This window comes from Podarcis vaucheri, assembly GCF_965113315.1.
Source record: "Podarcis vaucheri genome assembly, chromosome: 7".
NCBI lineage: Eukaryota > Metazoa > Chordata > Lepidosauria > Squamata > Lacertidae > Podarcis > Podarcis vaucheri.
Window position 1 is genome coordinate 28,846,224 of NC_138765.1, and position 21,241 is coordinate 28,867,464.

A 21,241-nucleotide genomic window follows, 5' to 3' on the forward strand; every position below is an offset into this window, starting at 1 on the left:
CATAGTTTGCCACTTCTGTGAGTGTTTCCTCCTGACTGGAATGTGTCCTTGAACTCTGATAATCCCTCTTGGTTGCTTGAATGGAGTATAGATGAGGGTGCATAAAAGAAGCCTACTGTGTGTAAGATTAAGAAGTATATACATTGCTCCCCTCACATTTGTTTCTGGCCCTGCCCATCACTGGCATGTGGCCCCCAGAAGAAAATATGTGGACCCAGGAGAAAATAGTCAGTCAGTCTGGAAAAGATTCCTAACTCCTGTATTAGATATTGGTCAAAAAGAAAGTTATCACCCTACTAGTATTATTATTTTTTTCTTTCTTTCCTGGGCAGAGGGATTGTTTGTTAAATCAGTCTGGGAACTGTAGTTCCATGAGGGAAACAGTGGTCTCCTGTCAACTCACAACACTAGTTACAATCCACAGTTCCCAACAGTTCCAAAATGCGAGCATGTCATGTTAAGGGGGGGGGGGAAGGATGCACAGTCTAGGGGGGGAAATGTGTACTAAAGCTTACATTGGTTGATCTCTCTATCTCCCAAGCATGCATTTGTATCATTGTATTCCAAGGTCCTGGAACAGATCTGAGTTTGTGCAGGAGGTGGTGGTGGTTGAAGGTGGGGCATCATTCAGAAGATTGATCCTGTCTTTGGAGTTACATTAACATCCTCATGGAGTAATGCTGTGCAATTTATCATAAAAAGGGCATGTTACCCTACTGCTTCCAGAAATGCTATTATTGGCTGAAATATTCACCCCACAGTTTTGTTCCTGCACTTAGCTGCTGTCTGGCTCTCAAGAGATACACTCTCAAATGTATCTATGAGTCTATGATTCTAATATTCAGGTGGAAGTGGTTGCTACACAGCTTGTCCCCCATGCTGTTTAACACCTATATGAAATAATATTTATTGAACAATTAATAAAAATACAGAACAAAAAAAACATTTAACAGAATAAGAAAAAAAGAACAAAGAACACCAACAAACAGAACAGAAAAAAGATTAGAATTTTCATATCCTATACTTCATCACTAGTTTCTTGACCTCCTCACACCTCCCTTTTTGTATTCCAGTTCAGATATTTAGTTCAGCAAATCCTTACCCTCTATCCTTAACTTTACTCAAGATCTTAACCTATATTAGAAATACATTTTCCCACATTATCAATCTATATTTACATATTCTTATTAATCTTTTTACCAATACCGCTAATTTTCCATCCAACGTCCATTTAACATTCATAAATTTTACAGTATTTCTGTAGATATTCTTTAAACTTTTTCCAATCTTCTTCCACCAACTCCTCTCCCTGGTCCCGGATTCTGCCAGTCATCTCAGCCATTTCCATGTAGTCAATCACCTTCATCTGCCATTCTTCCAGAGTGGGTAGGTCTTGTGTCCTCCAATACTTTGCGATGAGTATTCTTGCTGCTGTTGTGGCATACATAAAAAAAGTTCTATCCTTCTTTGGCACCAATTGGCCGACTATGCCCAGGAGAAAGGCTTCTGGTTTCTTCAAGAAGGTATATTTAAATACCTTTTTCAATTCATTATAGATCATCTCCCAGAAAGCCTTAATCCTTGGGCACGTCCACCAAAGGTGAAAGAATGTACCTTCAGTCTCTTTACATTTCCAACATTTATTATCGGGCAAATGATAGATTTTTGCAAGCTTGACTGGGGTCATGTACCACCTATAAATCATTTTCATAATATTCTCTCTTAAGGCATTACATGCCGTATATTTTATACCGGTGGTCCACAACTGTTCCCAGTCAGCAAACATAATATTATGACCCACATCCTGTGCCCATTTAATCATTGCAGATTTAACCGTTTCATCCTGAGTATTCCATTTCAACAGCAAGTTATACATCTTAGACAAAATCTTAGTTTTGGGTTCTAGCAGTTCTGTTTCCAACTTTGACTTTTCCACCTGGAAGCCAATTTTTCTATCTAAATTAAAGGTCTCTCTTATTTGGTAATAATGAAGCCAGTCTCGCACTTTATCTTTTAGTTTCTCAAAGCTCTGCAATTTCAATTTGTCTGTTTAATACCTATATGAAGCCGCTGGGAGCTGCAATCAAGTAGTGGTCACCAACATATGACTGACACCAAACTCTTTCTCTCTGTTCCATCTGAATCAGGAAAGGCAGTTGAGATGCTAAGCGGGTGCTTGGAAGCAGTGATGGGCTGGATGTGGGCCAACAAATGGACTGAGAGCCAGTGTGGTGTAGTGGTTAAGAATGGTAGACTCGTAATCTGGTGAACTGGGTTCGCGTCTCCGCTCCTCCACATGCAGCTGCTGGGTGACCTTGGGCCAGTCACGCTTCTCTGAAGTCTCTCAGCCTCACTCACCTCACAGAGTGTTGCGGGGGAGGAAGGGAAAGGAGAATGTTAGCCGCTTTGAGACTCCTTCGGGGAGTGATAAAGCAGGATATCAAATCCAAACCTTCTTCTTCTTCTTGAAAAGACTGAGGTATTCTACAGGTACATTCCAAGTTCTCAAGTCCAGGAGGTGGGAAGATGGCCTGCTCTGGTTGGGGTTGCACTTCTCTGGAAGGAACAGTTTCACATCTTGTGGGTACACCTAGATCAAACATTGTCACTTGAGGGGTCCAGGTGGTGTCGGTGGCCACGCTGGGGGTGCCTATTACCAGCTCCTTCTAGTTCACCAACAACAACCACTTTTGGACGGAGATGACTTGGCCATGCAACTGCATGCGCTGGTAATTCCCAGACTGGGTTATTGCAATGCACTATATGTGGGGCTGCCCTTGAAAATGACTTGGAAACATCAAACGTCATGCAAGAAATAAGCAAAATAGCTAAACAGCTACTAGAAGTCACCCCAGAACTGGCCCTACTGAACATCTTCCAAGATAACAATGCCTACTCATACTATAAAGAGCTCATAACCCACCTACTCTCAGCAGCCAGAAACATCATAGCCTGTCAGGGAACTGTCAGGAATAAACATGGAACACAGTTGTCAAGAAACAGCCTTACTAGAAATGCTAACCAATAGACTTAAACTGACAAGGGGACAAATAGAAGACGACGCCTTCACTCTGGTATGGCTCCCCTTTATCACATACACAACCCAACAAGACAACAACATGAACCCACCAACAGCATTCAATTCAATATGGCTAACTTGACCCAACAACCCACACCCACACATAAACAAATTCCACTGCAGCCAACTAAAGACAATCAACAACACCCTAGGCCACACCAACTTCTCTCATCACCAAGGAAACATGGGAAGCGAATAGAAAGAGAACATACCCATATGACGCTGACACAAAAACCCCACACATACACTAAGTAAAAGAACATAAGCTTTGCCGCCACTCCTCTCCTGTCCCCACCACTTTTCTTCCCAGCCCTATACTTCATATAATGCCAATGCCTCACAACAAATGTAACTGATCTGTAGAAAACACAACCTGAAGAAACAGACAATGCATGTGCTTTTGTACATGAGGAAAATCTTTAATAAAAAATATTTTTTTAAAAAAAATGCAGATTACTGGCTTGAGTTGCTTTTATAACTCATATAATCACTGCTCTAAAAAGCTGCATTGCATTGGTTGCCAGCTCATTTCCAGGCCCAATTCAAGGTCAAAATCTATCTGTTTGACCAGGCATATTACAGTTGTTATTTTACTCTGCTCTGATTTGGCTTTTTGGGGTCTCTAATTGTTATTATATTTGTGTTATTTCTATATCCTAGTGTCTCCTTTTGGATATTTAAAAGGGGTCGAAAAGGAGGCAGACTGCATTATCTTAATCTTTGTGGGTTCCTTTTTTTTTTTTTTACAGACTCTTCTTTTCAATTCTTTTAAGTAGGCTTTGCTATAATAGGGTCAAAAGCTGATTTGAAAATAATCGCTCATTGGGAGTGAGGAGAGAGAACGGGAGGATTTAAGACCAAGCTGTGCATTTCATACCATTAATTGAAACCCTCTGTGAGTTAATGTGTTCCTTCTCCCATCTGAACCCTGCTCCCTCCCTCCCTTACACTGCTATTAAAACCATCCTCTCCACTTTCCTTTTGGCCAACTGGACCCTGGATGAGATTATGGCAACAGTGAGAAAGGAGGGGGTCTGCTCTGCCTTCCCTTCCTCCACTTCCTTTATGGGGTCTATGGTGCCATATCTGTCTTTTGCTTAAAGAAGCAGCAGCAGCAAGAACTGTGTTTTAGTGATAGTTAAAAAAATCAATAAAATAAAAACAAAACAGGGTCAAAGTGGCACTCACCACTAGGGATAGGGGAGATTTTATATTCAATTTGCATTTAAAGATGAATCTACCTAATTTGAACTTTCCCAAATAATACAACCAAAACAAAACAAAAAATTCACTTCTTTGAATTTTGCACCACAATGCTCCTGCCAAGCCATGCGTACACAAACTGCAAAGTGAACATAGTGAAAATAACATACAGAACTGGATAATGTTAGGGGAAAGTCTTATGCAAAAAATGTTTCTATTAGGCATAACTGCATACCAAACGTGTATATTAAAAGAAATTCACATTAAAGCGATGATGAATTTTCATGGAGACTTTATAAACACACACACAATTATGTGGAAATGTGGAGAACCGAATTTGAGACTGGAAAAAAGAGGGAGAGAAACTGAAATGGGCAGATTCTCCAATCCCTGTGCACCACAAAAGAATCAGCCCTCTGGTATGGACAGAACCTAGTCAGATGTACATATAGAAAAAGTGCAATACTCCTGATAGTGTTGGGAGCAGCTTCATGGCAGCAGAGTCTCTACCACTTACCAGCAGGGACAGGCAAAAGGCAGTGGCAAAGTCAGGGCTGTGGAGATGAACCAGTGGGAGCGCCAGATTGGCTTCACAGATGTGCCTCTTAAAATGTGCATGCAGGGTTAACACACAGCTTGGAAGCTGAAGAGAGCACTGGCTCCCTGCTGGATAAGCACAGCTTACCCTTGGTTATAATCGCAATGAGACCCTCAGTTTTGTAATATAAGAATGCTAAGTTTATATAAGGAAATGCATACTTCTTAGGAAAGATTGTGTCTAATCCAGGTGGAGAGATGCAAAGAGCCATGTGCCTGCTCTTTGCTCTCGGCAGGAGAGACATAAAAAGATGTCTCCTCTCCCAATGTGAAGATGAAAGAGAAGGGGAAAGGAAATGAGGAAGGCAACCCAGAGAGTATCAGTCTAGCACCTGAAGGAAGGTCAGCACATGTTGAAGGACAGCCATCTCCAAACTTGGCCCCCCAGCTGTTTTGGGACTACAGTTCCCATCATCCCTGACCACTGGTCCTGTTAGCTAGGGATGATGGGAGTTGTAGTCCCAAAACAGCTGGAGGGCCAAGTTTGGCCATGCCTGGTCTAGGGAGCTTGGAGGTTCCTCTCTCTCTCTCTCTCTCTCTCTCTCTCCATTCTCCCCATGCAGACACATCAGTATTCAATACAAGCTGAGTTGCAATCCAACACTGAAAACATAGACCTTGCATTGGTCTCCCACTGAGCAGTAACTATTGTTGCTGCTCTACCCTACTGCCAGGCAAGTCACTGCTGGGCAGTGTTAGGGGCCACCCATCTGGAAACAGTTCTTAGGGTGCAGGAGCACCTTTTTTCACGTGATCACCCTACTGAGGACATCCAAGGTTGTCGGGGGGTTTTTAAAGAAAATATATTGTTATAAATTTTTGGTGCTAGAGCTTTTGTGGGTGCAGAAGTTCTAGATTTAGTGTTAGATTTTAATCAAGGTTGGGGGAGTTTAAATGCAAACACTGAAGTCCCAGATCCAGTAAGGATTCAAGATGGAAATAACACATGCTGGCTTCCTCCTGAAGTAATTGACTGACAATGGCTGAATCGTTAACCTAACAAAAGATGAATCATCATGACGTTCAGTGCCAGACAGCAAGAGGAATGGAGCCCCTCCTCCAGCTGTGTGTTAGTGGGCAGAGACAAAAAAATGGTTTAGAATTCCTGTTTGGATGATGAAGGCTGTAGGGGGAATGGTTTCACTGGGTTAGCGGTGAAAAGGAAGAAGAATGGGGGTGAAAAGCACCATGCGGGCTGACTGCAACAGGCTGCAACCAAGGGACAGGGAGAATCACTGATTTCTCTGTTCTTAGACCCAAGCCTGCTATGTCTATGGGAGAAGCAAGTGGCCCTCTTGGAGTGTAATGCATTGACCCAGGTAGACTCAGGTTGTATATATGTGTAAAGAAACCATATAGCATAAAGACACCAGAGTCTCCGCAGTGCCCCATTTTCCAAAAGGAAACACAGACAAAGTGTGCTTGCAACTCTGTTCGCTGCAATTTTGTAAACAGTTTCTTATGAGGACTATATCTTGTTACTTATCCTGGGCCCATCAGTTTGATGAAGGGTGTTGAGATATAAACATTCCACCAAATAAAACAAATTATTTAAAAAAAAAACTTCTGGAAGCACTGATCTTTGTGATCAGTTCCTTGGCTTCAGTTGGCTTTCCTCAGACTTCATCTGAGCTCAATCCCCCTTTGAGCCTGAATCTGACACTGGCAGCAGCTGACTTACATCCTACGGTCAACTTCCAACAGCGCCATACCTACCTGGACGTTGTTATAGCTCAGTGTGAAGTTTGGAGCAAGTGGAGGCATTGAGAAGGAGCTCGTTTTCCCCATTAGCATGAAGAAAGGCAGGCAGCATGAGTCAGCTGCAAGCTAGGCCTCTTGGCATTTCCACAGTATGAGCTGGCACTGTGACGCACAGCGTTGGTACATTCTGACACAGCAGTAGGAAAAGTCACCAGGCTGGTTAAGGGAAACAGTACTGGCTTGGGAATTACTTGAGTATGTCAAGTAGAGGTGTTGTTGTTTTTTAAAAATTGCTTGCTTATTTGTGTTTCCTCCTTATGGAGCAACTTGTCACACTGGGGCAACAATCCTATGAACGCTAACCTGGGGCAAAGTCCTACTGAGCATAATGGCACTTCTGTGGAAACGTGTGTTGATTTGCATTGTACATCTAAAACCTGCCATCCAAGTACTTTGAGGAAAGGTTGAAGGAGTTACGTGTGCTGCAGGAGAAATGACTGAGAGGCAACAGAACATAAAAAGAGCCCTGCTAGATCAGGTCAAAGGTCCGGCATCTTGTTCTCAGTGTGGCCAGCCGGATGTCTCCTCTGAGAAACCCACAACAAGGAACAGAAAGCAACAACAATCTCCCCACCTGTGGTCCCCAGAAATGGGTATTCAGATGTATACTGCTTCCAACAGTGGAGGGATAACGTAATCATGGTTGGGGTGGTGGGGATGACGACAAGTTTATAGTCCTGACCGAAGCACACTAAGAGCTCATCCAGACTTACGTTTGTCTCCTGCCTAGAAAGAACAGGTCCTAGTGGTTTTCCAGTTGCACCTGTGCCTAGAAAGTGTGGGACAAGTGGTTTTGCTCTAGCCCCGCCACTTTCCCCCAGAAAACCCGCAGAACCCGATTGACGTATACCACTGAAGAGGCTTTTCAGAGGAAAGTGTTGGGGCAAGGGCAAGTCTGGATGAGTCATATGTTCTGATGAAGTCAAGCAGAGTTGCTTCTGAGTACGCATGCATAGGGCTGCATCATGCAGGGCTGGTTCTCTACATTATAGTTTTCATTCACGGGCTGCTCCTGTGAGCCATTCCCATCACACGCAAGCACTGTGCCTTAACTATGTTTGCTCTTAAGTCAGGCAGAGATGCTTTTGCATTGTGACTAGAGGCTTGGTGTGGCCATTACTGACTCTTTGACAGTGTTCCAAGTGCACGACACTGGGGAGTTTTATGTGTCAGTTTTGGTGGGCTGCAGCATCAGTTTCTTCCCACTCCCAGATCTTACTAAGGTACACACTGCAAATAAATGGTGTTTGTTTTTCCTTAAGAAACATTTTTCAAAACACATTGGGAACAATACATACCAACCTGTGCATCTGCCATTAGGTGTATTTTCTGTTGGCATCTCCAAACATTTTTTATTGTGCACTTGCAATGACTGCTGTTCATTAAGGTATTAGGAGGCATTCACAGCTTCTGCACTGTGCTGCAACCCTAATCAGATTCATTCCCAGCCCATATTGCTACCGGGATGTGGCTTTCGGTTGTTTGTTTGATGTGATATCATGTGTGGGGCAGATAGAGGCACAGCTGCATCAGCTACACAACAGAATTCCCTGTGGCAAACTCAATCCCACAGCTGATAACACGCAAATAGCATCTTTGCCATCTTGCTAGTGGTCAAGTGCTTGGGAAGTGCTGTCCAAAGCACTTTGCAAGCCCTGTGCTCAGCAAATCCTGAATGCTGAGCAAAGGGCTTGCAAAGCCTCCTGCATTGCTCTTCCCAAGTGCCAGACAACCAGCTGTCTGCTTGGGAAGCACCACAAGGGATTTTTAGATGGTTGTCCCACCCTCCTGTCAACATTGACCCATGAAGGTAGGGACAATGATTCCACCAGACTAAAAGGTTTCTCCACTGTTTACTTACCAGCTTCTCATCCTACTTCAAGCATCTGTCAACGCCTTACCAGCACACATTCACATTCCCATAAATCAGCCAGCCTCCACTTTGTGTCATGTGCCTTTATTTTATTTTCAGCTGCAGAAATCTACTCAATAAGCACTTTTAATTTCAATGACACTCCTCCAGATTCATATGATTTTGTGATCATGCCTATTCAGTATTCCTACACATGCCCTCTTGAAAGCAATCCCCAATGAGACTTACTCCCAGGTAAGCATACACAGGTGTTCAACCATAGGGAGGGAGAAAATCACACTTTCAAAGTATTTCCCATTGTTTATTTGCAAAGCTATCACCCAGGTGCTGGGATTTGCTTTGTGTGTCTCACCTCTTCCATCTGACTTAAGTCAACCACCTTCAAAACAATGAACACAATGTTTATTTGGGTATAAACTATGTGCTTCTTTCCAGCTGGTGCCTGTAGCAAAATATGTACATTTGTTCCAACAGAGCCCAAATGCCGCATCAGCAGGGCAGGAGAGCCCTTCGCCAGAAACATATGGGAGGCAAAGATTACGTAACAGACCAGCTGCCTGATTATCTCTTCCACATTAAGGTAGTCCCTGCAGCACTTTCATGAAATAGCAATTTATTTATCTATTTATTTCTAAAAACAAACACACCAGCAAATACCTTCGAGTTCCTTTATAAAAGAGGAGAGTGGACATATCATTTTATCCCTACTAGGCGAAGATAACAGGAGTCCCTTTCTGATGCCAAAGGTCGGGGTGGGGGGGAGAAACAGATTCAAAATTTCCTATCCTTTACATTCTTGTAATGGATTGCTGTACAGGAAGGGGAAATATTATAACTGAATAGGGTATCCAGATGCAAAAGAGAGGGCTCCTGCACCTTTAATAGCTTCATGACCAGCTATAGTTGCTGAAATTCCCTTTTCTACATTGCTACTAAAAGTACAGGAGCCCTGTCCTCTTTTGCTTCTGGCAACCATGCAAGACAGCTAGGTCAGAACCAGTACCTCTCGTACCCTCATTATCTAAACCACATGAATCCCAATTTTCTTTGCTCTTTGTCAGGGCTGTCCAACAGGTCGATTGCGATCTACTGGTCGATGGCGGAGTGTCCGTGGTCTATCCTGAGACACTGACCCCCCCCAAAAAAAAAAATCAACAAATTTTGCTCCCTAAAAGAAGTTCAAGAACTATGGTCAATACAATGGGTAGATCACTGCCAGTGTTTTTTTAGTGCAAGTAGATCACAGTCTCTCGGAAGCTGGACATCCCTGCTCTATAAGAATGCAACTTTGTGGTTGAAAGCATGCGTTTATCCAAATTGCTAGCCCTTTCTTAGGCTGCAATCCTATCCACACTTGAACACAGTAGGACTTACTTCTGAGTGGACCTGTATAGGACTGCACTGTATATGTTCCAGAGAAAGAGAAGAGGGGTTGCATATTTGGATAATGGTCACTCTTCATACGGTCACTCTTCCATGCATTTAACACATTCAAGATGTCCTTCTGGGGCTTCAACCTGGGGAAAGTGTTCGGGGGGAGTGCTTGGACACAGTGCTTTAAAGTGTGGACCTGTGCCTAGTGTAAGTTTGGGTGAGCCCTTAGTGTGTATTTAAAGCTTCTTATTTCAGAAGCTTTAAATACACACCAATATATTTTTGTAAAATACTATGTCAGTCTCTTGAGAAATCGGTGTTCAAAAATGAGAATGTTAAAATTCCTCTCCTGCTGTCCCCACTATTTTTATTGTTGTTCAACCAACCTCTTGTTATCCTGGTGGTTATGATAACATCAGGTTAAATGCAGTGACTTTATTTCAGTCCTGGTTTTGCAATCTCCCTCCTTTTTTCTTAAAGGGATTTTCTACCCCTCTTGCTTTTAAGTCTGGCTGTTATCAAACCCAAGTGGTTTCTCTGGACGCTCGCATTTCTCCAGTGAGCTCGTGCCTCTTCCTGAGCTCCTTTTCTTCCTACTGCACCACTCCGCCTACTGTCTCCCAGTGCATCATGCATCAATCTCCTTCACTGCTCCAGTTCCTGCAGCAGCATAGCTAGGTAATTTTAGAATGCAGTTCTAACCATGCCTACTCAGAAGTAAGACCAACTGAATCAAATGGGGCATACTCCCAAGTAAGCGGTGTTAGAATTGCAGTGTCTCTGGAATTAATGGTCTTGTCTCCCTACCTCTTTTGATGGCAATGCCAGTTTACTTCATTTACTTCAGAATGTGATTAGCCAAACCTGTGGCATAGGTCCCCCACCTGATGCCCATGTCCATGCCCATTTGGCCGAGTGCAGCCCTGGACATTTGCCCCAAAGTCCTGCCTGGATGGCACCACCAAAAGCTTAAACTTGGTGAACCTCACAGGTGCCCAAAGCTCCTTGTTGCGTTTGCTGCAGAAGAGTAACTAGGCTACCTCGCTAGATGCAAAAGCAATCCAAATTCTACAAGGAAACCCCTACAGTTATTTTTGCAGTGAGAAAGTTGTACAATTTTGTCCAGTATTACTTAGACTGCACAGTACATTCCTGTTACATAACAAGTATTTTAGCTTCGAATTCTAAGCACATACTGTAGCCCTACTTAAGAGAAATGTAGCCTGGCTTCGTTTCAGCATTTTCAGGGCCCTGTTTTGACCCCCGTTTTGAAATCTGATTCAATCTGTTCCTTTGTCAAAGCAGCTGAAATTGGAACTAATACAAAAGTACAAAGCTGGCATTTCTTCACCCCATATACCCAAACCTGTTGGATACAGAGGATCAAGAGCACAATATCCAGTGGATATTCTGCACCCATTCGTTACCCTGTAAGATTCTAAATGGCAAAGCAACGCCAACATCTACATTAAAAGTGCAATAAAAGTATTTCAGAAGTTCCCATCAGCTAACCAGCAAGAGGCAAAATCTAGCCCCCATAAAGACCAGGATAGATTCTCAATATGAGAAATTATAGTGTTTCTGATGTTCAGAACAGCAGGTCAGTCCAACTCAGGTCAGTAAGTGCTAGACAAGAGGCTAAAGAAGAGCTCTAATACAATCATTGTAGGAAAATGTTCCTGCTTAGTCCCCCTTAACGCCATTGTCCAAAACAGCGGGAAGGAGCAATTCGGGGTACCTCTTGTCTTGGTTGCAGTTCGATAGCAGTTTCCCCCTGGTGTAGAAAGGAAGCTTTTGTTATGTACAAGGGCAAAAATAAGGCCAATTTCTTGGATCCAGTAAGCAGAAATGTGATGGAGAGGGGAGAACAGAAGCCAAGCATGACCAGCAGCCTTGCTGGGTAAAAGAAGCACCTGTGTTGAGGAAGATCTAGCAGCAGAGTGTCAGGTGAAGGTCAAGTCTGTCAAGCAGGTGCTTACCTTTGGGCAAGCCTACTCCTCCACATCACTTAAGTCCCATGGCTGGACAAGCAACTTCAAGGTGGAATCTTTGGCAGACAACTTGGAAGCCAAGCCAAAAAAAATCAGAGGGATGGAACTTGCTCTTCTCCTCCTGAACCAAAATTTCTTTCTTCAAAGACCCATGGGTACTAGCAGAGTTTAGGAGGGGCAATGTCAAGTCACAAAAAACTGACTGCTTTTAAGAGTTATGCAAAGATGAAATGTTTCCAAGTTCTGCAGAATCCAGAAACTCTCCCAGGCCCTGGACTAAAGAGGATGAGTTTCTACAAAACAGATGGGTACTTTTCGATTGCGTAAGAACCAACAGACTCAACACCCTCTCTCCAGCTGCTGCCAAAATGGCTGCCTAGACATCTCCATGCTGCCCGTTTTGCTCTGGGTCCTCACTAGAATGCAATGCAGAGGCCTCCTGTGGTAACAGACATTGCCAGAAGTCGAAGCTGAAGCACCCAACTGCTCAACTCCTGATAAAAAGGACTCATTGGCTAGGAGCAGAAGGTGTCGTTTTTTGCTTCCTAAAGGCCAGCAGTCTAGGACTGGTTCTCACCATCATCTCACCCTCTGACCGTCAGAGCAAAAAAGCCAGTTCTGGAACAACTTCAAAGCTTCAGCAGACCAGTTCAAGAGCAGCAGAGCAGCAGCTGAATCTGGGGCTGGTTGCAAGCCAAACTTATCCAAACCAAAGGAAAGTCAATGAATGAGATGGTCATGAGAATCAGATGTCTCCTACAGTTGAGCCCAAGGCCAAGAGATCTGATGGTGATGAGCAGCTGGAAAAGAGCCACACTATACATCTGAAGCATATTCAACTCCCCCCAAAGAATCTAGGAACTGTAGTTTACTCCTTCACAAACCTTTCCAGCACCCTTAACAAATTTATAGTTGCCAGGATTCCTTGGGGGAAGTCATATACTTTAAATGCGTATTAAGTATGCTTTAAATGCATAAAGTGGATCTGCCTGGAGGGAGCTGTTTGCCACAAGCAGATGGGGAAGGAAGCTCACCAACATCATCATCACACCCTCCTGCCCTGTGGGGCTCGGGGAAACGGTCCCCATCCTTGGAGGAAAATTCTGCAAGGAAGAGCCTCTGCACGCTTACTAGCGCCCGTCGCCTTCCACCCCACCTTCCTAGCAACATCCCTCCCCCCAAGCGGGTGGCAGAGGGGTGCAGCGCCCCGCCCCACTTCTAAGGCCGGGTTCGCCGGGGCTGATGGGGAGAAGGAGCTGCCCCCTGCTGGATCCTCTTGAAGGGGGACTCGGGCGGCTCCGGGACGCCCCCTCGGCCGCGGCGCGTTCTGCAGGCAGCCCAAGGCACGCAGCTGCCCAGTCCCAGCGCCGAAGCGAGCAAGGCGGGCGGCCTGGCTTTCTTGCAGTGCCGCAGGCTCTTCTTCAGGCGCTGCCCGTGCGCGGTCAGGTAGAGCTCGGCCTGCGCCACGCCGCTGCCCAGGCGGCCCAGGCTCTCGGCGCGGTTGGCCATGCGCAGCTCGGCATCGATGAAGACGCGGTGCAGCTGCTCGACGCGCCTCTCCAGCTCCGACACCAACTGCCGGCGCCCTTCCGCCTCCAGCAGCCGGCGCCGGGCTTCGGCCAGCTCCAGCGCGCCCCGCACCGCCGCCGGCAGGGACGAGGCGGAGGCGCCCGCGCCGCGCAACTCCAGCTCGCGGCTGGCGGCGGCGGCGGCGGCCGCCTGTTCAGGCTTCCCGGCCTCCGAGCGGCTGTGCGGCGTCATGGCTTCGCCGGCAGAGGGCGCGGGTCCGCAGCCGGGCATCCAGGCGCGCGCGCTTCGGAGAGCGAGAGGAGCGCCCCGCCGCACCTTGGAGAAGCCGCCGCCGCTGCTGCTGCTGGCGAGGCGCCCGGGGCGCGCCGGGCTCCGCTCTCGACGGGGCTAAGGAGCTCCTTCCCAGGACCGCCTCGGGGATTCGGGGTGCGCTTTCTCTCCCCCGATCCCCCGCCCCGAGGCTCCAGCCAGGGGACCGGCGGCGGCGGCGTTGCTGCTGCGGCAGCGAAGCGCAGGTCTCGCCGGTCTATGATGTTGTGGCGAAGTGGCGAACGGCTCCGAGCGCTCTTATAACGGGACGGCAGGGCGGGCGGGGTGTTGGCAGGGGGGCGGCTGAGAGATGCCGCCCTGAGCCAGTCATCGAAGCGGCGGGAGCATCACTCAGCCAGCGAATCCCCGCCCGGTGCCTGCCCGCCCACCCGGTTGCAGCCGGTGCGCATCCCTTCGCCAGTCCCGACCCCGGCTCCCCTCTTCCCGCCTAGCGGTTGCATCACCTTCGCGCACGTCCGCCTGGGGACTCTCCGCTGTTTGTCCTCCGCGGACGCCCCTTGCCTATGTACGGAAGAGCTGCCAACCCAGCAGCAACCTGCCGCAGGAGCTTCTGGCCAGACACGTTTTCTCTCTGCTTGGAGGCAGACCAGACCACGCACAAACACACCCCTTTCTCACGACGCCCTTTCCCTCGGCGGATAAACACGTGCCAATAGCACACTTTTACTCGAGGCTTCTCTCCCCTGCTGAGGGCAAAATACATGCTTCTGGCAAAGGTGGACAGGCACATTGACTTAACACATACACTTGCTAATCATGGCAACTTCCCATCCCCATGACCATAAAGAACAGGGAGCGGGTGGCATTGTGGTCTAAACCACTGTGCCTCTTGGGCTTGCTGTTCAGAAGGGTCAGTGGTTCAAATCTGTGTGACGGGGTGAGCCAGTTTCTGCCAACCTAGCAGTTCGAAAGCATGCCAGTGCAAGTAGATAAATAGGTACTGCTGCGGCGGGAAAGAAAATGGCATTTGCATGCACTCTGACTTCCATCCCGGTGCCCCGTTGTGCCAGAAGCGGTTTAGTCATGCTGGCCACATGACCCGGAAGGCTGTCTGCGGACAAATGCCGGCTCCCTCAGCCTGAAGTGAGATGAGTGCTGCACTCCATAGTTGCCCTTGACTAGACTCAACTGTCCAGGGGTCCTTTACCTTTACCTTCCACCCATTAACAACTAGGGCTGATGAAAGAAATCTTAATACAATCCTATCTGTACAAAATTGATTGTCCTATTGCAGTCTTATTATTCAATGCAATGTATTATGAATTTTACTATAGTAGTCACAGGCCCAGTAAACCCTGTAAAGATATTAGCTTAAGTTTCATGGTCTATACATTTTCCAAGTAAATGTATTAATTAAACCTATACCCTAAACCTATACTTACTTCTGAGGAAATGAACATAGGATTGCACTGTCAATCCAGTGAGCTTTCATTGATTAATCAACCAATGATCTACAGAGTAATAAAGCAATAGAAGAAAAATAATGCTGAAAAGTGTTCCCCACCCGTGTTATGCAGTTTCCTCTATTGTTTTTAGCTGCCTCTCCAATATTTTAATGAATTGGCTGTTTTATTGATTTAGGTATTATAATTTATGTTTTACCCCAATCTAGTATTTGGGGTGTCAGTGAGTGGTAGGCTTTTTTAATAAATAAGAATGAAATAATAGAGTAAGTTTCTGCTTTTGCCCATTTTGTACTCTGATTGCTTTCCTTTGAGACTTACTATAGAAAGTTATATATTGATTTTACTTTTTGCCTATCTGTATTTCCAGCACCCCTGATGAGGACAGCTGTAGCAGCATACTGGACAATAAATTATCCAGAAACTACTTGAGGCTTTCCTCTCATTTTTATGCCATTTTGGTGCCATCTTTTCTTTTTCTCGTTAACTTTTCTTGCAGATTTTAGGGATGTTGGGTTGTATTCAAAGTATCACTAAGTGAATAGTTCCTTTGGCTCAAGGACTTTGTCTTGCACAATGAAACTTTCCCCTCCTAGCTTTCCCTACGCCCCTCCCCAATCTGTTCTGGGCGTCCCCCCAACCCTCTGTAGCAGATTTGGGGAGGGTACGGGGGGTGGAGTTCTGTTGCACAAGCTTAAATCTTTTCACTGGCAGGGAGTGTTAGATGGATACTGCCCTGTGTATATAATGTATAACTTTCTGCATTCTGCTGCTTGCATTTTTGTTGTTGTTCTAGAAGGGATTAATCTGCAAACTTCTTTCTTCCCTTGCAGCTGGTAAAACACAGTGCAATCCTCCTCATGTCTACTCAGAAATAAGTCCCCACTCAGTCAAGAGAACTGACTCCCTGGAAAGTGCTTTATCGGATTGCAGCTGAAAAAGCACGACTGGGGGCTGGTTCCGCTCCTTCTCTGCAGTGTGCAAAATGCAGGTGACTCTCTTTGCCATGCCCACCCCACCCGCAAAGGCAGCTACTGCAAGCTTGAGTCAGTTTCATCAAAGAGCTGCAGCTTCATCTGTCTCAGTCATGCCTCCTGCGTGAATTCAGAGGGGGTAACGGATGAGAGGGTGAAACCTTGGCAACTTCCTGCGGGAAATGTTTCTATAGTAATCCAGACAGGAAAATATTGACCTTAGGGACACAGTGCAGCCCAGTGAGAAAGGAGATAATGGGTGGTTACTGGAAAGAGGTGCATATTTACATGATTTCCTAATCCTGACAAGGACAGTATGTTGTTGTTTAGTCGTTTAGTCGTGTCCGACTCTTCGTGACACGAACTCCATGGACAAAGGACAGTATATGCACATGCTGTTCTTCTCCATTGGAACTTAGATTCATCAACGCCAAAACACCCAGCCTTCTATTACATGAACCAGGCAGATCTGAGTGGGGTATGGAATAAATGCTTTAATTTATATTATATATTAGCTCTTTAGGGGAAGGGCTGTGGCTTAGTGGTTGAGCATCTGCTTTGGATGCAGAAGGCCCTGGGTTCAATCCCAGGCATCTTCAGGTAGGGAGAGCTGCTGTCAGTTAAGTGGCGATGGACCACTGAACTGGCTCGGTATAAGGCAGCTTCCTCTGTTCCTATGTTATGGGGGAAATACTTTTATTTTTATTTGTTGGAAGGTTTTAACAGCACTCGGATGGGCTGGAGAATTTTGGGGCCAGGGCCAGGGGAAGCGAGAGACTGGAACATGCTTGGAGTGACAGTTCTAAACATGGGACAGAGCAATGGGAGCTCACCCCATCACAGGGATTTGAACCGCCGACCTTCTGATGGGCAAGCCCACAGTGGTTTAGACCACAGTGCCACCCAAGTCCCTATGGGAAGATGCATGGAGGGACAGTTGATTGTGCCTGGGAGAATGAGGGCTCAGAGGTTTCTACCAAGAAAGCAGAATCTGACCCAGCTCTTGTCTGTTTACTTGCTTCAACCTTAGTGGCCATTTCATATACAATTTAACTTTTCCCCCCATTTTCGCACTTCTCATCCTAAGGAACCGTCCCCAAGTTTTCCTGTTCTCTCGAGTTGTTTAATCACATTACTCCCCCTCACACATGCACATAACCACCATTTCTGCACATTCTCTGAATTACAGCATCCTTCCACTAGATGTTCCACCTGATACTGCAACGTGTCTGCCAACAGCACGGTTACATAAGGCTTTATTAATAAGGCTTAAAGTGGGATGGGTTGGCAGGAAACCACAGGAAACCCACTCAGAACAAGATTGAGAGCTGTGTGGCAGCGAAATGTCGTCCATAGAGCTGGCTGTATCCTGCTAAACAGGAGGTAGCATTGGCAGCCCACCCATTGGGGATGTTCTTGCTTTTCTAAATTGAATTTTTTTTTATTTGATTTTTTTCTGCTTCTGGTTAGAACTGGAACAGACTGGACACTGGTGAATTTGCAGTATGAATTTGGGGGCTTCATCCAATATGTTTGTTTGCCTGTTTCAGCTTATAGCTTGACTGACTCTGCAGCTTCACGGCATATGCTGTCAAACGAAAAGAGTACAAACAGATCCCTGCTCCCCAGCAGGCTTGCAATATGAAGAAGAAAAAAAGAGGGAGAGAGGGGGCTCGATGCCCTTTCTTCTCCCAGAAATGTTGTTCCCTCCTTTTAAGAGCACCCAGCCTGATAATAATTGGATATCAAATCCCGCATCGTGGCCAGCATTCTTATCCAAACCTCCATGTTCAAGAGGAGGGAGGCTCATTTTATGCAAATTCCACCCATTCAATTCTGTCATTAGGTTTTGAGGCAGTAATCGTATACAGACCTGCAGTACCTGGGTATAAACCTCACGTGAGTACAATTGAGGTTTATTTCTGGGCAGATAGAATTGCACAGCTAGAAATGCAAACAGGATCGCTATCAATGGTGCAAGTAGCAATCCTTTTTTGGCCCAAGCACTGCAGTCACACTGGGGGAAACTGCCGGGAGATGCATGTCCGGTGGGTGGGACCAAAGACAAAAGTGAGTGGAGCAATGTGACCTTCAGGCCCCCAAAAGTCAAGAGTTTTTGTACACAGGGACAAGCTGCATAAGTACTGTGCATTTAAACACATTACTTCCCACCCGCCCCCAAAGAATCTTGGGAACTGTAGTTTGTTAAAGGTGCTGGGAGTTGTAGCTTCTGAGAAGTAAACTATGGTTCTCAGGATTCTTGGGATAAGACGTGCTTTAAATGCAGTGGGCATTGTCACAATTCAAGGACTAGCCATGTAATTCAAGGACTAGCCATGTAAAAGCACTTGAAGGAATGGAGCAGGACCGGTGAAGGGCATGGCCTGGTGAGAGTCCCAAGGGAATCCTGGGGGGGGGCTGCACTCAGCCCCCAGGCCTGAGATTTCCCCACCCCAGTATAAATGTAACATGTTTGGGCTGCTTCTTGCAGAAATGCAGCTCCAAACATCTCCATTTCTGAGCCTCAGCTCAGCCTCTTTGCTAAATTATTTAAAGACTTTTCATTCTGAGCTGATCTCCTGATATCACCTTGCAAAGCTGACAATGGAGGGTTGGGTTTGTGGGGGGGGGGTTAACATCAAAGAGATTTATACCTGTCCTGGAAGGAATTGTTCTTTGTCCTCTGAAGACAAAGACCAGGCATGAGGACACAGACCCTTCCTGCCTTGAGGCAAGATATAGTCTATTGTGCATAAACATAATATAGAACACATGCCAAAAAAAGGGGGGGCAGAGGCTGCTTCATTTGCAGTTTTTCTTTTGCTGGCTCATAAGGTAAGCTTTTATTCCTGTGTCTGAAGGACCATAGCTTGCAAAAAAAAGGGGGTCCTGTACATTCAGTTGAACATCATTGTTACTTGTTATATCTTGCCCTTCCTCCAAGGAGCTTAGAGCAGCATACAGTACATGGTTCTCTCCTGTCCCACTGCCAATTTTATTTTCATAGCAGCCCTGTGAGGTAGTCTAGGCTGAAATATGGCCCAAGGTCACACTGAGATTCATGACTGAGTGGGGATTTGAATTCAGATCTCTGTAGTTTGCTGGGGGCTTTCAGTTAGAGACCTGCTGATGTGATACCCCCTCACATAACTACCACTTCCAGCGTTCCCTGGGGAGAGGAAATTACTGCATAACCCAGAGATGGTGAGCCTGCGGCCCTCCAGATTTTGTGGGGCTCCAGTTCCCATCAGCCCCAGTCACATAGCCAATGGTCAGGGATGAGGGGAGTTATAAGCTGGAGATCCTTGTGTTCCCTGTTCCTGGTTTAAGTGGTTTAAATCTGTGCTGTAGACTGCTCCACTGCTTTGCAGTGCACTGTGGGGATTTCAGTACCCTTCAAAAGGCCTGTGAGAGAGAGGTTATATCTGTAGGGAAGGGTCCCTGGTTCCGGTTGGGGTTGGCAGAGTGCAAGGCAGGAGGTTCACTGTAGGGGACACCAAAGCAATTGACAGGCAGAGCAAACTAAAACTACTTTTGTCCCCACCTTCCTCCCTGCTGGGTTCTACAAGTGCAACAGGTAAGACTAAGGTTGAGGAGGTAGCTGACAACCCGTGCTACCCTCTGAACTGGTTGTAAGAGGACAGAGAGAAGATGGGCTGGCTGAGGGCCCTATTAGTCCTAAAGGATCAGCTTAGCCTTCTGCAGGCTTGGAGACTTCAAAAGGACAACAGCTCTGCCAGGTGCACATGTGACTGGAAGATGTGATGATTGCAAATGAATGGCCCTAAGGAACACTTGTCTATGGGGTACACCTTTTGCACAATGAGCCCCAGTGGAATTGGTTTTACCAACACAGAGAACATCAGTAAGAAGCAGGAGGTGATCAAAGATGGCCCAGAGGCAAGGCTTTCCTTGGCACATCACTCTAATGATCAGCTGTGCTTCCCATCCGCCAGGTTGCCTCAGGAGACCAAGAGGTACACCTACCCATTACTCTCCAGTATTTTTCCCTATGGAAAACAGCATGATGTTAAGCCTCTCAATAGGGAACCTTAAAAAGGCTAGGGGAGGATGAGTTTACAATACCGGAGGACATGAAACAGACCCGTGCAATATCAGGAAGATGGCTCCTTATTGTAACAGTGTCATATATTAGCAATTGCCCCAGCTCACAGAAATGGGGAGTGGTCAGGGATCCCCAAGGCTCATGCAGTCCAACCCCTTGCAATGCAGGAATCACTGTCTCACAATAGCTCTGGGTACATGCGTCATTTATATGAAAATGCTTGGGCCCTCAGCTGTATAGTGAAGAAGCCTGACGTACCTCTGTGGGGAAGGAATTCCACAACTTAGGGGCTGCCACAGAGAATGCCCTCTCTGGGGTCGCGCCCAATATTTCTGAGGGAGGTGGAACTACCAAGAGGGTCTCCTCTGCTGATTTAAGACCCAGGAGATTCTGTGGGGAAGGAGATGTTTGCGGCCTAAGTTGTTTGTGGCTTTAAACACTAGCAGAGCACCTTAAATTGGGCTCAGAAATGAACTGGCAGCCAATGCATCTGCTTTAGAACAGGGGTTATATGAGTTCTAAAAGCAATCCCATCCAAAAAGTGGCTGCTGATTAGAATCTTAGAATTGTAGAGTGGGAAGGGACCCTGAGGATCATCTAGTCCAACCCCCCTGCAGGAATATCCAGCTGTCCCATATGGGGGTTGAACCTGCACAACTGTGGCATTATCAGCACCATGCTCTAACCAACTGAGTGATCCAGCTCCATTTTGGGGTAGTTAAAAGTTTCAGAGTCCTTTTCAAGGGCAGCCCCATGTAGAGTGCATTGCAATGATGCGATCTGGAAGTTACCAGAATGTGCAGTACCATGGCCTGATCGCCTCTGTCCAAAAGGGGCTGTAGCTAGAAAACTAGCCAGAGCTGGAAATAGGCACTCTTGTCTGAAAACTAACGGAAATGCTTTCTTAGAAAATTGACTGTACATATGGGAGGGCAAAGAACAATGTACGGTCATTCTGGGGAGTGCTACAGAAAATCAGGAATAAATTCATTGCTGGGCTGCACATCACTTGCTAAATGATTGCCCTTTCCTGGCAGATTGTGCTACTCCAGTCCTCTGT

The 21,241-nt window shown here is 46.2% G+C and overlaps 1 protein-coding gene and 1 long non-coding RNA gene across 2 annotated transcripts in view; one reads left to right on the forward strand and one right to left on the reverse strand.

The window, feature by feature from the left end:
- Nucleotides 1–21,241, forward strand: part of LOC309537384 — a 106,831-nt gene that overhangs the window by 54,547 nt on the left and 31,043 nt on the right. The gene's annotated exons all lie outside the window — the stretch shown is intronic.
- On the reverse strand, nt 8,582–15,411 carry TRNP1 (TMF1 regulated nuclear protein 1). Its single transcript, XM_082233071.1, has one exon. It carries the CDS (start codon nt 13,676–13,678, stop codon nt 13,097–13,099), a length of 582 nt encoding a protein of 193 aa, XP_082089197.1. The 5' UTR covers nt 13,679–15,411; the 3' UTR covers nt 8,582–13,096.